Raw genomic sequence first — 15,104 nt, forward strand, 5'->3', positions numbered from 1 at the left:
GCAAAATGGCAAATAAAAGGTCTTAATTATTGGTCGGTGGATAAATTAGATTTTTTCAGTTAATTGTTATATATATATATGACCTTACAAAATTATTACATCGTGTTTTATATTGCATGTTGGGTCTCTTGTTTTTAGGGCAGATGAAATTATGCTTTGTTTTTTTCTCTGTGTTAGGCTGTCAGCAGATGCCTAAAATGTTGGTCTAATCCCCGACGAATGCGACTGCTAGAGACATTTTGAAATCGCATGCAAGCAGACAAAACAAACTAAGATGGGCTTAATTAAATCGGGCTACTTTACATTTTTGTTCATTTTTAAATTTGGGCCGCAAATATTTTTTGTTTGTGTATGTTTGTGTCTCAACTATCAACAGTAATTTACTTCGATGTTGGCATCTTCAAGTGCCATTTTTGGGATGTAGCTTGTGTATTGCGGTTACTTGAGATATGTCATCGATAGTGTATTAATTGCAATTAGGAGAAGTGTTAACGAATGCTTATGATTCAAATATGTGAATATGAAGATGATATGTAACATGTGAGATTATATTGCATCTGGTTAAAGCGAGAGTGATATATGAAGACACTCTTGAAAGTGGTCTTGATAAGATGAAGTTGTTCAAGATCACTAGCTTTCATTTTTACTTTCAACTGTATCTTTACTTTCCACCTCATCCTCATCAAGATATAATACATCTTGATAATCTTTATTTGAGATGAAAAAGAAAACGTTTTTTTATTTTTTATTTGGTTATAGGAGGGAGTAATCTTTTGTACTATTGATGTTGAAGAAAAGGGGAAAAAAATAATGATTTAACGGCGTTCGTTCGTCAGTTACCATCCAACGTTGCTTCGGAAACGGAACAACGCACTGCTTGTCGTTTCTACACTCTAACAACAACAACTACCTTTACGTAGTTTCGAGACTTTAGTGAGGGTACTATCGTCAATCTAGTCAGATTAAATGTTTCCATTATGAATGCTCCCGTTCTACATTTATCAGAAGAAGACGAAAGAGGAATAAAATCTCCACAAGAGAGGAAAAAAAAGAAAAGCTGTCCCCTGATTTCCAAAAAAAACTCTCTTTAAGGTTTTCAATCGAGAGGAGGTGATCCAATCGTCACCTCTTCAGATTTCGAATCACCAAACAATGTCTTCTTCCGACAAAACAGCTGTCTTCAGAAAACTCAAATCAAAATCTGACAACAAGGTATCGGTTTCGGATTCGGTTTATTTGTTATTGTAATGTGGTAGATCTGGGACTTGATTGAGTAGATCTTCGGTTTATTGTGTAGGTATGCTTCGATTGCAGTGCGAAGAATCCGACATGGGCATCGGTTACGTACGGGATCTTCCTCTGCATTGATTGTTCAGCTACTCATCGTAGTCTCGGTGTTCACATCAGCTTCGTCAGGTCAGATTTGTTGACCTTTTCGTTGCATCTGAATAGTGTTTTTAGTTGTTAAAACAGTTACAAGATCAGCATTGTTTGTTGTAATGAGAATGATCCAAATGATCGATCCATTGATTATTATAATTTCTTTTGAATTATTGGATTGGATGACGTCACATTTGTAGCTTTTGATGGTTTAGTTATAGGATTAGGTTGAACAATTACAAGATCAGCATTGTTAATTGTAATGAGAATGATCCACATTATTGATCTATTGACTATTACATAAGTTCTTTGTCTTATTGGATTGGGTGGACGATCTATTTCCCCATGATAACTATCATATAGCATCAGATCCCCACCGAACTATGACCTCATTCTAAATCTCCATGAATTAAATGTTACAAACTTATTTCTCCATGAATCAATAGTTCAAAACTTAATTACACATAGACCACAGTTTAAATTGGTTTATTTGTTTAAATTGGTTTTCTCTTAACCAAACAACTTAAAATCAATTACACCAAACCAAAATCCAATTTTTATATATATATTTTTACCAGCCCTCCATCTGTGATCTATCTTTGTTTTCTGATAAACAAAACAAAACCTTCTTCAGTTGTTAAAAAAACCGCATAAACTCCCCACCTGAACCACTGTATTTCGTAAACCTTCTTATGTTTCTGTGATGTAATAAAATCTCTTTTGCAATTTTTTTTTCAAAGAAACATCAAACTTATATTCTTCTTCCAATCAATATTGTCTCCTTCATCAAGGATATCCGCCCATGCCTTTTCTTTGAGAGGCTTAAGTACCCAGAAACCAAATTCAACATTTAATTCATCAACATGTCGGTTAATTAAACCCATATCGTCTTTTTCTCCAGAAACCATCAAATTCGTCCGCAACATAAGCATATATACCGAAAACTGCGAGTCTCTCCTGCAGTATATTGACGGATTTACGATGGTGATGTCTACGTTTTTGATTAAACGGCAATGGAGGAGGAGAGATTATAGCCTGGATTGAATAGATGCTCAGAGACGATGAGTGAAGGGTCAGAGGAGGAGAAACGCCGCGAGCAACAGAGCTAATCGGCTTTAGGAAGACCAGTGACGGTATTGTGTACTAAGAAAGGTTTGGGATGACTCCAATACTGCTTTCGTTCTCACCAATAAATTGATCATGAGAGAAGATCAGTTTTTGGCCATGGCTAGGATTAACGACGTTGGTGAAAAATGAGAAGGAAGGCCTCTGAAGAAGATGATAAATTTTTAAAGAAAAAAAATTATATATAAAAATTGGATTTTGGTTTGGTTTAATTGATTTTAAGCTTTTTGATTAGGAATAAACCAATTAAAACAAATAAACCAATTTAAACCATGATCTATGGGTAATTAAGTTACGAACTATTGATTCATGGAGAAATAGCTTTGCAATTTTTATTTTGTGGGGATTTAGCATGAGGTTAAAGTTCGGTGGAGATTTGATAATATATGATAGTTATCGTGGAGAAATAGATGGTCGACCCTATTGGATTGAATAACGTTACAGTACATCTCAAGATGATACATTTTTGTTTTTTTTTTTGTATGTCTTATTGGTTTAAAAAACGTCACATTTGTAGCTTTTGATGGTTTAGTTCTGAAAATGTAGCATTAGATTTTACAATTACAAGATCAACATTGTTTCACCAGTTTATTGTAATGAGAATGGTCCAAATTGTCGATCCATTGATTATGTTATTAGTTCTTTTGTCTTATTGAATTGTATAACGTTACATTACGTCTCAACGTGGTGTAGATCTACGAACTTGGACTCGTGGAGTCCTGAGCAGCTGAGGACAATGATGTTCGGTGGGAACAACCGTGCTCAGGTGTTCTTCAAGCAGCATGGATGGACTGATGGTGGCAAAATCGAGGCTAAGTACACTTCGAGAGCTGCTGATTTGTATCGCCAGCTTCTTGCTAAAGAAGTTGCTAAAGCCATTGCTGAAGACGCTGCTATTGCTCTGCCTTCTTCTCCCCTTGCTGCGGAAGGATCTAATGGGGTTTCTTCCTTTTCTGTCAAGGAAGAGTTGCCTCCTAAAGAGAGTTTTACTGTGAAGCAAGAAGCTACTTCTTCGCCTAAAGCTTCTAACACAGTTGTGCCTAGTACTTTTAAGAAGCCTATCGGTGCTAAAAGGACGGGCAAAACTGGTGGTCTTGGTGCACGGAAGCTTACTACTAAGGTAACTACTGCTCAGCTTGTTTCTTGGATCGTTAACGTTTAAGGTCTCTTGTTCTGATTTTTTTTTGTTTGTTTTGGTGAAATGCTAGCCTACGGGGAATCTATATGAGCAGAAACCAGAAGAAGTTGCACCGGTGATTCCTGCTGCAACTTCAACCAATAACGGTGGAAGCAAATCATCAGGTGGCTCATCTTCATATGCCGCCTCTCGGTTTGAGTACAATGACGACTTTCAATCCGGAGGAAAAAGCATTGGTGGTACGCAAGTGCTTAACCATGTTGCCCCACCAAAGTCGTCGAGCTCCTTCTCGGATTTTGGAATGGACAGTTATGTCCCCAAGAAATCAAGCTCCAACTCCTCAAAAGCTCAGGTATATTCATTGAGATTATAAATCTGTTATCCAACTCTCTCTGCTAAAGTTTGTGTTGGTTCTTACTTACTTAGGTTGAAGAATCAGATGAAGCAAGAAAGAAGTTCACAAACGCAAAGTCCATTTCTTCTGCTCAGTACTTTGGTGATCAGAACAAGAACGCTGATCTTGAATCTAAAGCTACTCTTCAGAAGTTTTCAGTAAGTTTAACATTACTTCAAATGAAGAAACATTTTTATTCCTTGTATTGTAATGTGTCATTGTGGGGATGTTACAGGGCTCAGCATCTATCTCAAGCGCTGATTTTTTCGGTCACGACCAAGACGATTCCAATGATGATATAACTGCTAGTGATCTCATCAACCGACTTTCTTTCCAGGTAAAATATTTACATATTCCAAAGTCTCTTCTTTCTTTAAATTCTAACGCTACTGATGATTGTTTGTATCAGGCACAACAAGATATATCGTCGATAGTGAACATAGCAGGTGAAACGAAGAAGAAGCTGGGAACTTTGGCCTCTGGTATCTTCAGTGATCTTCAGGACAGGATGCTGTAAGAAGGCGTAAGAGGTCTCGCATGTTTTTTTCATTTTACAGAGAAGAAAAAAGAAGTGTGAGGAAACTTCCAATGAAGGATACTCGTTTCTATGTTTTTAGAGAGCTTTACTTTTTTGGAATTGAGACGTGGCTTTTGTTGTTATATCAAAACTATATGGATGTTATTGGATCTCTGTTTGTTTGCAGATAAAAAAAAGTGGACAAGAATCAATTTAATTGTTAAGATACAATCTGTTTTGAATGTTACTTTTTTTTTTTTTTTTTTTGAATAAATGTTAAATTTTATTCAGAAAAACTGTATTACATCAAGAGTGTTACTCTGTTTTCAAGAGTGTTACTCTGTTTTGCTTACTCTGTCTGTATAAATGATGAGTTTGGTTGTGCACCAAACCATGTTATCAGACCATCTTCATAATAATCTCCCCTACCCTTTAGTGATAAAAGCTTCAACCTCATATACTTGTCCACAAGCTTTGTCAAGCAATCAATATCTTGGCTTCTCTCCATGTCTGCGTGCGTTTCTCTCCCACCAAATTGTGTAAACTGTGGTCTGCATTACATATCGGAGTATGAAAGTCTTTATAGGTGTTACCCATGACTTCGAGACTATAGATATTAGCTCACTCCAGTCCACAGTAAACGCATCCCTCATCAGACCCTCCATAAGCTTCCTCCAAATCATCCCAGAGTATCGACAACCAAAGAAAAGATGAGCACAAGACTCTGGCGTATCATTACAAAGCACACAGGTTGTGTTAATGGAGCTATTCCACTGCTGCATTATGTCTGTTGTCTGCAATCTCCCTTTAATAGCTACCCACATAGTGAAAGCATACTTCGGAGTTGATTGAGAAAACCAGACTCCCTTATGCCATGTGCATACCGACTTCACATTGCGAATCTGGTTCCAGGTTTTGCTTGTCGAAAAATTGGTTTTGAATTTTCCTTCTGCATGCTTCCATAATACAATGTCCTCATCATTGTCATTATCAAGCCTGCTTATCACTTCTTCTATCTGATTTAGAATATCCACTCTGTGATTTCTTCTCCTTCTACTCCTCCTTCTGCTTCTTTTAACCTCACCAACAGAATAGTGATCAGGAACTCCTAAGTCAAGCGGACCTCGTTCTCTAAGTAGGTCTTTTAAGGTATCAAATCTTGAGCAGCTATCATGCCAAAAAGATGTAATCTCTCCATTTCTCACTTCCTTCTTTATATATTGTTTTGCAAGACCTCTTAGTTTCAATAGCTTCCTCCAGACCCATGATCCCGAACTAGTATTTTCTTTAATAGACCAGAATGAACCTTTCCGAATCAGATAGCATTGAACCCAGCGAACCCACAACGACTTCTCTGCCATTAACCTCCATATGAGTTTCAGCCCATACACTTTATATAGTTCCTTCAAAGGTCTAAGCCCCAATCCACCTTCTTCTTTTGGGTAACAGATGTCTTGCCAACTAACCTTCGCTTTTGTTGTTTTAAGATCACGACCAGACCAAAGATAAGCCGAGCAGAGCCTTTCAATCTCTTTTAGACAACTACTAGGAAGCCTGAAAGCTGCCATCCAGAAGTTAGCTAAGCTTGTGATGACAGACTTTATAAGTTGCAAGCGTCCCGCATGCGAAATAAGTCTCCTTGTCCATGAGCTCATTTTCTTTCGTACTTTCTCTACTAGTGGCAGATAGTCATTCACTGTCATGCGCTTAGTAAGGAGAGGTAACCCCAAGTATCTAACCGGTAAGCTACCCGTTGAGAAAGGAAAAGATGCAAGAATATCTTCCTTTATACTGTCACTTATGCCTGCAGTATATAGAGTGGATTTTTCCAAACTTATCCTTAGACCAGAACAGCTTTCAAACTCCTTGAATATCCTGAGTACTCCTTCGATAGACCTTTTCGTGCCATCAGTGAAAACCAACAGATCGTCTGCGAAACATAGATGGGAGAGTAGAATGTTTTTGCATCTAGGATGGTAACCAATCTGCTTCCTTTCCACAGCTTTATCAAGCATACCAGAGAGAACGTTGATGCAAATCATAAACAGGTAGGGAGTTAAAGCACACCCTTGCCTCAATCCTCTCTTGCTCTGAAAGAAACCCGCAAGCTCTCTATTCACTTGTACTGAAAACGAGGCCGTGCACACGCATAACTTGATCCAATGTATGAATTCATCAGGCATATTCAAAGCTCTTAATGTATTTAACAGAAACGGCCAGTGATCTGAATCAAAAGCTTTTGCAATATCTATCTTCATGGCACAACGAGGTGAGACATCTTCTTTATGATAATCTTTGACTATCTCTGTTGCCAATAATAAATTCTCCACCAGAAGCCTGTCCTTCATGAATGCAGACTGATTATACGAAATACACTGGGGTAATGTACCTTTCAATCTGTTGGCAATGATTTTTGATATCACTTTGTACAGCACGTTGCAGCACGAGATCGGTCTGTAATCCTTCATTTCTTGTGCTCTGTCTTTCTTAGATATAAGCGCCAGAATGGTAGAATTTAAACCTTTTGGGAGGAAGCCTTTGCTGAAGAAAGATTGTACAGCAGTTGTGAAGTCTTTTCCTATCACACTCCATGATGATTTAAAGAATTCACTTGTAAACCCCATCCGGACCTTGAGATTTGTTACTAGGCATTCTGAATACAACTTCTTTCACCTCTTCCTCTGAAACCACTCTTATAAGTCTTCCTCTTTCTTCTTCACTGCATCTAAAAGGAACGAAACTCTGAATTTCTTCAACTGTTTTTCCTCCAATATCCAGTGGCTCATAGGTAAGAAAATTATTGAAAAATCTTTCAGCTTCCATCTTTATATCCTCCTGTTTAGTTACTGTACTTCCATCAGGACATTTGATTTCTCTGATTGCATTTCTTGTTTTTCGAACTTTTACTGCAGTGTGGAAAGCCTTGTTATTTTTATCACCAACTTGCAACCAATGTAATTTTGATCTCTGTTTCAACACCTTCTCCTCAATATCTGAAACCCGTTGCCATCTCACTACAGCTTCATACTCTGCTCGAACATTTTCCAGTGAAGGAGCTCCCATCAATCTTTCTTGTTTCTCACATAAATCACTAGAGCCTCATATATTATTGTCAATTAATAGATTATATGTGGTTCTGGATGAGTCGTATTAGTAGCAAGTGTATGATTTTGCACTTATAGTAGTAGTAACTGAACATATCTAAAATCTGTTTTGAATGCTGAATCCTCAGAAATAATGATATATGGTTCTGGAAGATTTTTATTAGTGCAAACAAACAGATTTTTAATGTTTTGAATGTTGAATTTTTGCCTTAAATTATTATGCAACTGACGTAGCAAAAAGAGAACAATCAAGAACAGTTGGATAATATCTTACCATTTTTTTTGTTCAAATCAAATCTCACCATTGTTTTAAACATTTTAGCTTCACTGAGCTACTAGTATTAAATTGCTTTTGCCTTTTTTGTAATTTACGATGTTAAAAATCTAATATGCAAATATTTATTTGTTTTACATGAATAAATAATTACCTAAATTAAAAAAGAGATATTAACTTTGGCTGTAAAAGAGAGAGAGAGATAAAAAAAATCAAAATGTTGTTGACCACCGACCTTGAAAGAAAAACAAAACAAACCGTAAATAAGAAGCATCTGCATCAGATCAAACAATCGTTGATTCAAAAAAACCCTAAATAACAACAACAATGCCCTCTCGATTTTCCCTCCCAATTCAAATCCTTCACTAGCGATCTTTCTCCCAAACCCCATTGGATTCGCTTAACCCTAATTTTGCAATTCAACCTAAAAACACGATGCTGATCGCTGATTCCGACTTGCCTCCGCCGATTTCACCTCCTCCGCCGCTAACCCCCAGCCCAATCGAAACCCTAGACGAGTCGATCGGAGTCCATGATGCAGTTCAATCGCTGGCTCTTTCTTCCCCGAATCAGGTGGAGGTGGAGGAGGCGGTCTCAGTCGAAACCCTAACCGTGCCTTCTCTGGTTCCCGTCGAGCCGTTCTCTGATATTTGTTGTTTGTCGGATAATTACAAACGGTGGACTCCTAACGTCTCGCCTGGGTTCGATACTGACGACGAGTCTACGAGTTACTGGTCCACGAACCAACCTTTGTATAGTTTCATTCAAGATCCTCCCGAGATGATCGACGAGCCCACTGGTGTTGTATGTTTCTTGAATTTTCCATTTCCTTTTTTATTTTTTTATTTTTTTTTTGTATATAATATGGGTCTCTTTTTTGATTTCTAGGGTGTTGGGCTTTGGAATCTAGGCAACAGTTGTTTCGTTAACTCGGTGTTTCAGTGTTTGACTCACACTCTCCCTCTTATCGAGAGTCTTTGCTCTTACGAACCTCTTGAGCTTTGTAACTGTAAGACTTGTTCACAATGTGGCTTCTTTTTTTTTTTTTTTTTTATTGTTTCGTTTTGAGGTTTGTCTTATGTTGCAGTGTCTTTTTTTTTGGAACTTTGAAGGTGGCAATGAGTGGTTTTGTGTTAGAAGTGCTTTTAAAGGTCACTTAGAGGCTGCGCTGACGACTTCACGATGTTCAATTGCTCCCTACTCCTTCCTTAACAATCTTAACTGTATCCTTCACACTTACTAACTGTTGACTTTGATGTTTTATTGGATTCTTAAGCTGTGGATTATTGATTTATCCTTAACCTGCCTGCCACAGATTTTTCGGCTGACTTCAGGCGTTACCAGCAAGAAGACGCTCATGAGTTTCTACAAGCGTTTTTGGATAAGTTGGAGAGATGTTGTTTGGAGGACCCGAGTAGTGACCGTGACCGTGACCGTGACCCTGATGACTCTGTCTCTTCTCAAGATGTTAACTTGGTTCAGCGTATCTTTGGTGGTCGTCTCGTCAGTGAGGTAATGTTAACTCTTTAACCATACATTTTGTCAAAGCAGTTTTTTTTGGTATGTGTTTCAAGTTATTTGATTGTTTCTTCTTTCAGCTTCGTTGCTGCAACTGCAACTCTGTTTCTGAGACATTTGAAAACTCTCTTGGGTTGAGTTTGGAAATCGAACATGTGGATAACCTTCAGAGTGCGCTGGATTCGTTCACCCGTGTGGAGAAGCTTGATGAGCCAATGACTTGTGATAACTGTAAAGAAAAAGTTTCAAAGGAGAAGCAGCTCTTGCTCTATAAGCTGCCACAGGTTGTCACATTCCATCTGAAGAGATTCAAGAATAATGGGTTTTTTATGGAGAAGATTTTCAATCATGTCAAGTTTCCGTTGGAGATAGACTTGCAGCCATATATGGTCAGAAGCCAGAATAACGAAGTATGTTCAACTCTCTCTCTATCTCTCATCAGTCTTTAAGTTCTCAAAGTTTTGTAATTATCTAAGATTGCACACTTTATTTGTTTCTTTCAGGTTACTGCAAAATATCGTCTTTATGCTTTTGTGGAGCATTTTGGGTCATTAGCTTACGGTCATTACTCTTCCTATGTGAGGTCTGCCCCAAAGACATGGCATCAATTTGATGACAAGCAGGTGATATATCTATCTAGTCACTTTGGTTGCTTCCAAAATAGGTGATTTTGATAATTGAACGTTCCCCTTGTTTTTTTGTGTTTGACAAAACTCGGCAGGTCACTAGAATCGATGAAGATAGAGTGTTATCACAAGACGCATATATTCTTTTCTATGCAAGAGAAGGGATCCCCTTGTTTTCTAGCACTTTTCAAGAGGTGCATCCATTGGTTGAGGCTAGCTTGCAAAATCCTTCGCCGAACTCTGTCCTTGATCCTACCAGCGGGGAGTGTTCATCTGAAATCAGCTATGAGAATGCATATAAATCCAACAAACTACTCTCTGAAAACTCAGCGGGAGTAATCCAACATGTCAAGCCAGAAGAAAGATATGTTTCCCTCTCCAACGAGTTTGACGAAGATGCGTTGTTACAATCAACAGAGTCAAGTGGCGAAGATGATGATAATTCTAACGATTCATGCACTGAAAAAGAAGTAGATTCTCGCTTAGACATTGAAAGAGCTACCACTGGTGATGACTCTGTTCCTTATCTCATGGTTCAAGATCAAGACTCGTCTCAGAAACAACAGGGTACCAGAGTTTTATGTTTTTCTTTGTATCATTGTTAAGCTTATGGTGTTTTATGTACTTACTTGGTCTGTGTGCGTGTGTGATGGTTCTGCAGATGGAACTTTCCTAATTCAACTCGAGAAATTGGAAGCCACAAAGAATCAAGAAGAGGAAGAACCTTGCAAGCAGCCATTACTAATAAGACACGTTGGAGAGTCCAAGGAAAACGAAATTGTTCATAGAAGAGGCCCCGTGAAGAAACCTTCACCTCGTGAAAGAGTGTTGGACCAAGGCATATCTACAACTGGTTCTCCACCTAAAAAACTTAAAAAAGCATGAAAAAGTCCAGCATCTGGGACACAAAGAGGTATCTTGTGGACTTTCTTAATCGGTGATTAGACTAAATCAGGTTTTAATTGTTTTGGATTGTGTGCATAGTAAGCTAGCTAGTTTTGGTATAAACTGTTGGAAGAAAACAAAAACCATTGACAGAATCTAAAGCTTTTCTTTTTGGATCAACCCATTGACAGAGTCTAATGCTTTCTTTTTTTATCAATAAACCAAAGTCAAGTCAAGCACCAAATGGCTGACAAAAAGATCAATAGACCAGAGAATTGGTCGAGTTTTTCCAATGTATAAAGGATGAATTAATATTTTAGTTTTTAGAGAAGTGGTTAGTGAAATGAAAGCCGCCCAGTTTGGTTCCGGTCACTCTGATCCGTTGCGTAACCAACAGTTCAAAATTAAAATGACTAACCAAATTAAATACAGTGTTAGTAAAAACCTGAAGCTTATTGGACAATATAGAAATGGTTTTCTTTTACTTTGTCTCTTGTCGAATGTCCTCGGAGAGATGATCAAATTAAATAGTACTAGGCTATTAAATACTAGTCCTCGTCCGAGTCTACTTGGTTTATATTTGTTGTTAAAAATGAAATTTTTTTGTTTGTAGAAATTCAATAAAGAAAAGGGAGTGGAGGATAATCAGCAGGCCCATCAGAGTCAGATATGGCGTGCCGTGTCCAAGTGCTTCAGTTTTGACTTAACCTTTCATTTTCCCCTTTCTCATCATTTGTAGTATTTTAGTTCTAAACGTCAAGGAAAATACTTCAAATAATGAAAAATTGTAAAATTATCTCGTGTTTTAAGTTTAAATGGTTTTTTCCTGCTGATTATCTCGTGTTTTAAGTTTTAAATTATATATTCCTTACATATGTATTATAATTTATCCCAGAGTTCCCATTACCGTATGTTGTAGTCAGTGCCTTCTTAAAAATTTTAATAGCCTTAGGCCAAACATAAAATAGAAACCTTTTAAAAAAAAAATTATTGAATTTCTTTAAACTGAAGCAAAAAAAAAGTTGTGGTATTAAAAGAAAAAATAGGCATTTAAGTGTAAATTAGGTTTTGTTGTAAAAAAGTTAAGCACCATGAAGTTTTGGAAAAATATATTGTCTTTTTGTATTTAAAATTGGTTTTGTTAATCATGGATTTTTTATTGTAAATTCACCAACTAATTGATAATTTAACAAATTAAAATGGACTTTACTAATTAGTATAATGGACTTTTCTAATTAAAATTTTGTTTAGATCCATAGACCCATGACAATTGCGGATGTGTCCAACGTTAGAGTCGGGACTGGTTGTAGTTATGTTCGTAATAGTAAATACTATAAACGAAATAGAGAAATGTAATAAAACGAGAGAAACAGAAATAAAATGTGATCAACTAAAACAATTAGTATTTTTAAAAACACACAAATTATCTATGAAAAGTAAGAAAGAATATAGGAGATGATCGGTAAGTAATGTAGCTTTATACTTTTTGTTATAAAATTTAATCTGTAAATTTATTTGCTGTAGCTTTTTTTGCTGTAGATTTCTAAAGTACTAATTTTTTACTCTGAAAATAAAGCTCTCTACATCCATATTTTGATTTTATAGAAATTTTATTGCTGTGAGTTTTTTAATGAAAGCAAAACTCGATTAATTGATATATATAGTCGTAGATTAAATTTTGGCTGTACTGTACTGAGCATCTACGTCCCCAGCCAATCATCTCATTCGTGTGTCGTGTGGATTGTGCTTTTCAAAATCGAGAAGTCAAGTGGCGTCTTTTTTCGAAGTCAATGGACAATAAAACGTAAATAAGACTTGTGCGTTCCTATTTAAATGACTGCACATAATTTTCAAAATTATTACAGATATTATCCATACTATTAAATATTTCAGTTCTGTATATATGGATTGTATCAAATATTCTCCGACTTTTCTATTGAGAAATACAATTTGGCATCTTTCTCCATCTACCATCCGGCATGACTAATGAATAAAAAGTAGTTGTTATCATATGACGTTTATACAATGCCTATATATGTTTCCTTTAATTTATTTTCTTGTCGTCATTCTTTTTTTTTTTTTTGGAACATTATATTTATACATCTTGTCGTCATTCCTATAATATGTCGTCATTCTTTTAGATAATTATATTTATACATCTCTTATCTATTAAAAAACATTACAATTGTTCACCTACAACATGTATCATCATTAAAATGTTTTTAAATATTAAAAAATTAAATTGGTCTATCTAAATATATATTACATTTTTATTAAACTAATCATAATTAGTAATGCACAAAATAATATTTTATATTTTTCTTTAAATAAAAGCTATGAAATTACATAATATGAATAAAATATATATTATAATTAATAATTTTGAATAATAAAGATTTAGTAACAATCTTTATATCTTTCATCATTTTTGTTTAATTTTATACTATTAAAGTAATTTAAAAAATCATATTCACCATATAATTTAAAATTTTAATTTTTTTGTATATACTATATTTTGAATTTTAAAAATTATTTTAAGTTAGTAAAATTGTTAAAATGTCTCACATTTAAAAAGTTGTAATGTTTAAACATGATTTTACCTGAATCCTATGAATACTGACATATTAACCGAACATATTAATATATTATTATAGTCAGACGAATTGAGAAAAACGAGTGATTGCAGACGAGTCATTCTTATAGACCATATTAACATATAAATATGGTCAGACGAATACTGACATTTTTACCGACCATATTAACATATTAATATGGCTAGGCGAATCGAGACATATTCACTGACCATTGTAATAATTTAGAAAAACGAGTTATTAGATTTTCTCTAGTGATGACACTCGAGCTCACTCGAGGAATTGCAAGTCACCACTCGAGGAATTCTAAAAACTCTTTGTTTTCGGACTCTGCATAAACTGTTTCCTATCCCTTCAGAACTTAGAACAACATGTTTTAAAATCTGTTTTTGAAGCATTTAAAAAATGTTTTCAAGCCCTTCAAATAATGTTTTTGAGCCATTCAGAACATATTTCTAAGCACTTCAAAACATGTTTTTGAGCTCTTTTGAACATATTTTTGAACACTTCTGAACATGTTTTGTGTCCATTCGGAAAGAGTAAGAAGAATTGGGAGGGTTTAGGGTTTCTCCCTAAAGGCGACTTTAAAGGCGATTAGGGTTTCTCCCTAGAGCCACCGTCGGAGCCGCCTCTCGCTCTCCGTCGAGAACATTTGTCAGTCAGCCATGTCTCTTGCAATCTCCTCTCCGATTCTTCCACCTCCTCCTGTGCCTCCAGATCTGTTGTTTCTCCAGTCTTTCTCAGATCTCAAGCCAGTTCCTGCCAGCCGCGATCTTTTACCTTCTCCGTCACCTTCCGAAATTTCAGTCCTTCCTCTGGTTTCTCCTGTCGAAGCAGAGGCGGGTTATTCTATTCAGCCACCGGCGTCTCTTCAGGAAAAGCTCGTGCTTTGGGTAGACAAGGTTAAATCCAGTTTTCAGCCTCTTTCAAAGGTAGCTTCACCTTCTATCTCAGACGACGGTATTCCCTCCATTCTAGCACCGGATTCGATTTCTCTGGTTTCTTCAGATCTCTGGAAGGACCATCTGGCGGCTTTTTTTCATGGGACTCCCCCTTCAGCTGCGAAAGTTTTTAATGATCTAAACCCAATCTGGGGGAAGAACGGTCGGATTTCAGTCAAGCTTCGTTCAAAGTTCAGCTATGTCATTTACATTCCCTGTGTCATTTCGAGGAAATGGGCATTAGACGTGGGATTTTGGCACTCAGGCAATTGCTCGTTCACGGTTGCTGCTTGGTATCCTTCGATAAACCTATCTTCAATGAAGCTGGTTTATGCTCCAGTTTGGGTTCTGTTCCGGAAAGTTCCCAAAGAGTTATGGTCCTTGGTTGGTTTCAACACTCTAGCGTCTGCTGTGGGGTTCCCTGTGCACTCCGAATTCTCAGACCTGAAGCCCTATTCTAATGGAGTTATAAAGCTGCGTGTTGTTGTTGAACTCGACAAACCGCGTCCGTCTACGGTTAGAATCTCAGATAGGAAGGGTAATCAGTTCTTGTTTCAACAGAATTCCCCAAGATGCCTCCCAAATGCTCAGGTTGTGGGGAGTTCGGCCAT

The 15,104-nt window shown here is 36.7% G+C and overlaps 2 protein-coding genes across 3 annotated transcripts; both read left to right on the forward strand.

The window, feature by feature from the left end:
• Positions 1–985: 985 nt before the first annotated feature.
• On the forward strand, positions 986–4,801 carry LOC106411421 (probable ADP-ribosylation factor GTPase-activating protein AGD8). Its single transcript, XM_013852182.3, has 7 exons — positions 986–1,212; positions 1,298–1,416; positions 3,199–3,625; positions 3,714–3,995; positions 4,070–4,195; positions 4,273–4,374; positions 4,447–4,801. The coding sequence occupies exons 1-7, from the start codon at positions 1,153–1,155 to the stop codon at positions 4,552–4,554; spliced, it is 1,224 nt and encodes a 407-aa protein (XP_013707636.1). The 5' UTR covers positions 986–1,152; the 3' UTR covers positions 4,555–4,801.
• Positions 4,802–8,043: 3,242 nt separating this feature from the next.
• Positions 8,044–11,794, forward strand: LOC106407010 (ubiquitin carboxyl-terminal hydrolase 20). 2 transcript variants are annotated; one of them, XM_048762926.1, is made up of 9 exons: positions 8,044–8,736; positions 8,821–8,941; positions 9,045–9,155; positions 9,248–9,444; positions 9,531–9,860; positions 9,954–10,073; positions 10,172–10,643; positions 10,738–10,989; positions 11,575–11,794. In XM_048762926.1, the coding sequence occupies exons 1-8, from the start codon at positions 8,368–8,370 to the stop codon at positions 10,959–10,961; spliced, it is 1,944 nt and encodes a 647-aa protein (XP_048618883.1). In that variant the 5' UTR covers positions 8,044–8,367; the 3' UTR covers positions 10,962–10,989; positions 11,575–11,794. The 2 variants fall into 2 exon arrangements, with proteins under 2 accessions (XP_048618883.1, XP_013703238.1); XM_013847784.3 differs by lacking the exon at positions 11,575–11,794 and having other exon boundaries at positions 10,738–11,145.
• Positions 11,795–15,104: the final 3,310 nt, after the last annotated feature.

The sequence above is a fragment of the Brassica napus genome, chromosome C7 (genome assembly GCF_020379485.1).
Source record: "Brassica napus cultivar Da-Ae chromosome C7, Da-Ae, whole genome shotgun sequence".
NCBI lineage: Eukaryota > Viridiplantae > Streptophyta > Magnoliopsida > Brassicales > Brassicaceae > Brassica > Brassica napus.